This window comes from Ostrinia furnacalis, unplaced genomic scaffold (genome assembly GCF_004193835.3).
Source record: "Ostrinia furnacalis isolate ACB-3 unplaced genomic scaffold, ASM419383v2 OfSCF2947, whole genome shotgun sequence".
Lineage (NCBI taxonomy): Eukaryota > Metazoa > Arthropoda > Insecta > Lepidoptera > Crambidae > Ostrinia > Ostrinia furnacalis.
In genome coordinates, this window is record NW_021133186.1 from 1 (window position 1) to 6,400 (window position 6,400).

A 6,400-nucleotide genomic window follows, 5' to 3' on the forward strand; every position below is an offset into this window, starting at 1 on the left:
TACATGTATGGGGGGCCCCACCCCCAATTCTTTTTTTTACTATTTAGTGTCATAATTTTGTAGCGGTTCATACAACACATATTCCCATCAAATTTCATCACTGTAGTACTTATAGTTTCCGAGTAAATCGGCTGTGACAGACGGACAGACGGACAGACGGACAGACGGACAGACGGACATGACGAAACTATAAGGGTTCCGTTTTTGCCATTTTGGCTACGGAACCCTAAAAAGGGAGAACAACCAAAAAAATAAAGACTTGTACATTGGTAGGTTTTTGATATATTATATTACGCATAAATAGGAATATTATAAGGTATAAAATGAGAAACGAACCTAGCAGGATAAGTCTTAAATAGTGATTAATAATAATAATAATAAATTAATCGATGATACCGTAAAAGGAACGCTAAAAGTGATTTTTTTCAAATTGTTTTGATTAAAAAAGGTTTAAATTTTATTTAAAAAATTGAATTTATCAATAATTCGTATAAAAGTTGTCCAAAACTGAGCCGTCCCAGCAGCAGGAAGGCGCTACTATCAATACTGAACTATTAGCTCCGATTTTTGCCTCGTTGGACAGCCATATAATTATGACATTTACAGCAAGGTGCTACTAACAACTGGGTTAGTAATCCAATTTTTGCGACTTGACGTTTTAGAAATTGTTTGACTGTATTTTGAATTTTTCACTTCTTCTTCAATATTTTCTTCTGTAATATTTACTTGTAATAGTTCCCTAGTTTCCTTTTTTTTGCGGTAATACGCTCTCGAATTTTCGCGCCATTTCTGCCTTTGTTTTATTTGTTCGTCTATACTTGTTATTTTAATATGGCTGATTCAAATTGTATTCATTTTCGATTCCATCGTCGGATTGTGAATCAGTATGACTTTCTTCGTCAGATTCATTATCAGGCACTTTTACATGTCCCTACATAACTTTATCCTACCACTGCTTCTGGACTATTGTGGGTTAGTACTGAGAAGAAGCAGCGGTTGGCGATCGTTATCGAGCGCTTATCTGTAGTTGTGCCGGTCCCTCCACAATCTTTCCACCAACCCTCGTCGTGAAGTGGCCCCATATTAGGGTTTCTGCTCGAGCCTTCTCGAACTCGAGAAAACTCGAGAAATTTGGCTTCATTCGAGACGAGAAAAAAATTACCGGAGCTCGAGAATTCTCGAGTTTCGATTTTGAAGCTTTAATACTCTTGAAAGCCTGTTTTCTAAGACAAAAGTAAGTTTTTAATTATTTGATAGGTTAACGTTGCTTTTAGACTGGCCTAGTCTTCCTTTTTTAACTGATTTGATTTGCAATTAATGATCTCAATCGAAACTAAGTAATAATGTTTACCTACGAGTATGCTATACTATACCTATTTATTATGTATGTTTAACTCTCTAACTCTAAAGACCGAAAAATGGGTTAACTGTCTGTTAGGTTAGGTACTCGTGCCTCCTCGTAAAGTTTATTCAAGTCATTGTCCTAAAGAAATTAAAAAAAATATTAAAAAGTGTTTTTTTGTTTATAAAAAAAAACTATTTATCGTAATTTTGCTATTTGGACTTGTGTCCTTTGGAAAACAAGTGATTCAATTGTAGCTCCAGATTTTTTATTGTTATTTATCCTTAAAGTACACGCGACTTTATGACTTTTGTTCCTTTAGTTAAATAACTAAATTATGATTATTAGTTAGTATTAATTATGAAAGAAGATTTCATTTTTTGTTTGTTTCCTTACCAAAATAAGTGGTACTAAATTCTAATATTGATTGTTGTGCATTAAAGTAGGTATATTAGATTAAAAAACCTGTGTTTTTATTAAATTTCAACCTATTTCAACAGTTTTAATTAAACGACTCGAGACCCGAGAAAACTCGAGATTTTCGCCTCGAGAATTCCCGAAACTCGAGAAAAAAAATAGGTCGAGAAATCAGAAACCCTANTAGATTAAAAAACCTGTGTTTTTATTAAATTTCAACCTATTTCAACAGTTTTAATTAAACGACTCGAGACCCGAGAAAACTCGAGATTTTCGCCTCGAGAATTCCCGAAACTCGAGAAAAAAAATAGGTCGAGAAATCAGAAACCCTACCCCATATCCAACATAGACTGGCTGCGCTGGTTGTCTTCTGCCGTCCCTACTCAAATCATACCCGTCCAGTGTGGGAACTTGAATGCGTGCACGATTGCAGATGTTGTGCAATACGATACACGCATTGACAATTTTCCCAGCTTTGACTGGATCATAGTGGAGAGTTCGGTGCGCTAGAAGACAGTGCCACCTAGCCTTCAATACTCCAATGCACCGTTCTACAGTGTTGCGGGTGCTACAGTGAAGATCTGTGTAGTGTACTTCTGGAGAATCCGGAGCTGCTTGCAGAATAGGAGTCATCAGCCACTCCCGCTGGGCGTATCCAATACCCAGAATCCTCTATAAGGTAAAAATAAATTACTTAGGTATTCTGCACGATAAAGGCATAGCACATCTCTGGTAGAAAATCAGTCTTAGAACATAAAAGGTGTAATATTATTCCATGTATTACCTAATAGCCAGCACACTTCACCGGCTTCAGCCAGACTTCGCATGTGAGCCTCCAAAGCGCTCCTATTCCACACATGCTAGTCATGGCTGGCACCTCCATAAGAGGCATCCACATGAAGTACATTGAGATCTGCATCACATATTATCTAGAACATTATAAAATTTAAAAAACTAAATAACCCATCTCATTTTTCTACAATAAATAAATGTCAGAAGTGCCGCAGCAAACTAAGGTAGATACTAATAAAAACTTACAATCATTGCATTTAATGTGGTAATGCTTCCTATTAAAGAAAGCCTCCTCATAATCATGGGGCCGTATGATGGCAATATGTGTGCCATCAATACAGCCCACAACACCGGGGAAGCACATCCATGAATCTGCAAAAAAAAGTTGGTTTATGTCCTTTTCTATTCTTGAGCCATAATAACACGGCTTGAAATGGGTACCTACCTACCCTCTCATAACCGCCATTCTCTCCTCACGGTTACCAGGGAAGGCGATGTGCCGTTGGAGAATTGCTGGTTCATTTAAGGCATCTGTGACTTCAGCCACACACTTGTGGACAGCAGTCTGGCAGAGCCCTAAATTATAATCTTTTCCAACCCGCCTCTGGTAGCTGCCCCCGGCGTAAAAGTCTAAGGCAGCCATGATCTATAATATTAAAAGTAACATTTAAAAAACGGACGGATTCGCTTTAAGTACTCACATTTGCAAAGAAGGTACTTACTTTGAGCTCTGCAGAGATCCCTGTAGATCTCAGCCTTAGGGGCATGAACGGCGCGAGATCATCAACAAGCTGTTGAAATAACGGCAACGACATCGCGACAGCCTGTAATTGCTGATGAACTCCACATCCGGCATATCCCAGGACATCGATGCTCTCCGCAGCGCTTGTCTCCTCATCTGAGAGCGTCTCATGTGACGCTCGCGTTCAATCATGCCCATCATGTAGGCGTGCGCTATTATATTCTAAAAAAAACACTCGGATTAACAATAAATTGTGCCGAAAAAAAACTCTTGTGATTCACTAAATTTTATTTCCATTAACACCAAACACTCACCGCTTTATCTTTCAAAGAAAATATTATAACAATTTGCGTACTAGGACGAAGATAAAATTTACACCTCCATGAGAATTAACGTCAACGTTATCTATGTCTTAGGTAGTTTGTTATAAAAAAGTGTGCTCCTTTAAAGATAATACTTTTTTTTTTAAGTTAGTACGTATCTTTGGCAATACGAGCAAACTAGGTCGACGAAGACTGCGTTTGGAGATTTGCGATTTTTTGATGAAAGTCAAATTTGTTTGAACGGTTTTACTAATGATCTTCCTAATCAGAATGCAGTTGCTATGTACCTACCTATGTAGAGTTCGCGTTTTGTAGAGTTGTCGAATATTCATTATTTTAGCCTCACTGAAATTTTTTTTAGTTGGTGTTAGTATGGATAGCAGAAGTTAAAAACAACAAAGGTAAAGCATATTGAACCCAGTAGAAGTAGTATAACTTCATAATAATTACATGCTGGACTTTCCTTTACAAAATTTATTTCTTGCAGTTTTTCATCAAGCTCTCTCATATTTTGTCTGCTGTATTCCGCTGCTCTGCATATTTCCACTGCTGTGTCGAGATTTAACTCCTTTTCTCTTAATAACCTTTCTTTAACATTCGAATCTCTCAAGCCTATAACTAACATGTCTCGAACCATTCCTCTTCTTTAAAATTACAACATTTTGCTGCTGTTTTCAACCTCATCACAAATCTGTCCACCGGCTCCTCCAGCTCCTGTTTAAGTGTTTCAGCTCATGACAACTTTCAAAAGCTGCCTGTATTTTCTCCATCCATGAGCATCTTCTATTTTATAGCAGGGATGTTATGGATATCCTTAACCGTAACCGATTCAAAAGTTTCGGATGTTTTTCTCTGGGCTGTCATCAGCCTGTTTTACCAATAGCTATCTTGTATCAGTTTTTTTTATTCGATGGCCAATGGACAAAGTTCTAGGCCAGGAGAGATACAAAAAAAAAATTCAACCGAGCTGTCACTTGTCTGTCACAAAAGCCGCGCTTGTCGTTGTTTGTTCGATTTTTTGTTGATGTACGATTTTTGAGTACGATTTTTTAATTTGTGAATGTGATTGTGGGTGTACAGTTGTACAAAGCCAACGCAAACTAAAATGCGTCTTACGTCAAGCATAATATGGTCATTTTTTGAAGAATTAGGTGTGGATTTTGCAAAAAGCAAAAATTGTGGCAAAACATTTTCTCGCAAAGGAGGTGGCACCACCTCCTTAAAAATACACTTAAAGTCGAAACACATACTCGAATATCAAAAGCTGTTGTCACTCGAAAAAGCAAGTACAACAACAACGTCAAGAAACACCAAGTTTAACACCTTTACAACAATGCAAGAAACAGTTCTCTATAACAGAGTCATTAAATAATAAGGGTTCATGGTATGATAGTAACTAGGGATGGGCAAACGGAAAAAAAATATCGATATTTATCGAATGGATATTTTTCAAATATATCGATATATATCGCCCAAGAAATATCGATATTTCGATATATCGATATTTTTTGCCCAATTTGCAATTATTTATAAAAATGGCCAAAAATATCTAAATTTTAAAGAAAACACATGTCGCTGTTTCAACTCAAGTTGTAATATTTCAATTTATTTTTTCGAATGAGCAATTAAACATTGACAAAAAAAAACATTATTCAAACCAGTATTTGTCTGATATTGACATCAGGAGCACTCTTTGTTTGATGTGTTTTTTCTCCTGTAAGTCTGCTCCTATCATTTGGCACAGCCAAATTTACCACTGAAGCTACCCTTTCAGATGACACTGAAGATGCCTGACATATCAAATATTTAAGAGCAATAGCAGAGCTTTAAAAATATTAAAATATATCGATATTTTTCTGAAAAAATATCGATATTTTGATATATCGATATTTTTTACCCAATCCTAATAGTAACTAATCAAAAAGAGGTAGATCAATTGGTGGCAGAAATGTTGGCTCTGCAAAATTTGCCTTTCAATTTTGTAGATGGCCTTGGCTACAGAAATATATAATGTATAAATAAGCATGGGTATCCCTGTATATAATGTCATTTGAAACTGGTCCGCTATATTTTGCTTTCTTGTCTTGTCATTAGCAAGATGCAACATTTTCAGTTTTTGTTCATCTTCTGTGAACTAATGTTGCTTCCTGGTAGTTTCCATTTGCAGCTGTACAAGTTCCAATCCGGCTGCACTTAATTTATCCAGTCTGCCAGTTACACTTGCTTTGGAGACTTTATCTATTTTTATTACATTTGACACCTTTGTTTTTAGATCCTTTGGATGCCAATTTACCCATTTGTTTTCTGAAAGCACAAGTTTTAAAGCCGGGGGCAGGGAGATTCCTAGGAGGTCGTCCAGGATCAGGTTCCACAGCGCTTGGCCGCAGGCTGGACGCTTCATCTTTGCATTCCCTTCGAGGCAACTGCCCCGGCGTAGTTTAGGATGACGATCCGGTCTCTGAGGTAGCTGGCGATCAGCCCAATGATGTTCACAGGGCAGCCGATGACCCTCAGTCGATCACTAATGGCCGGCTATCACGCCCGATTGAACGCCGACTGAATGTCGAGCGAGACCGCCACACAGGGTTGTCCTTGATGTGTTCTACTGCATCGCTGAGAGCGTGCAAAGTCGACGTGTTTCTTTTTTTTCTGCTACCATTTTAGCCACAACAGGGATTTTTAGTTAGATTAATAATAGTAGATTTGACGTTCTCTTACGAACTATTTAACTAACTTATGCTAGTTACATATTAAGTGGTTCCGACGGGCGTGCCACAGCCTAGA

General features: G+C 37.5%; 2 protein-coding genes across 2 annotated transcripts; both read right to left on the minus strand.

Annotated features, from left to right (window-relative positions):
• Nucleotides 1-972: 972 nt before the first annotated feature.
• On the minus strand, nucleotides 973-2,885 carry LOC114356805 (putative nuclease HARBI1). The gene is made up of 3 exons (XM_028310162.1): nucleotides 2,544-2,885; nucleotides 2,093-2,431; nucleotides 973-1,077 (listed from the first exon to the last, which is right to left on the minus strand). The coding sequence occupies exons 2-3, from the start codon at nucleotides 2,390-2,392 to the stop codon at nucleotides 1,018-1,020; spliced, it is 360 nt and encodes a 119-aa protein (XP_028165963.1). The 5' UTR covers nucleotides 2,393-2,431; nucleotides 2,544-2,885; the 3' UTR covers nucleotides 973-1,017.
• Nucleotides 2,884-3,378, minus strand: LOC114356803 (uncharacterized). Its single transcript, XM_028310160.1, has 2 exons — nucleotides 3,001-3,378; nucleotides 2,884-2,923 (listed from the first exon to the last, which is right to left on the minus strand). Exons 1-2 carry the CDS (start codon nucleotides 3,192-3,194, stop codon nucleotides 2,884-2,886), a joined length of 234 nt encoding a protein of 77 aa, XP_028165961.1. The 5' UTR covers nucleotides 3,195-3,378.
• Nucleotides 3,379-6,400: the final 3,022 nt, after the last annotated feature.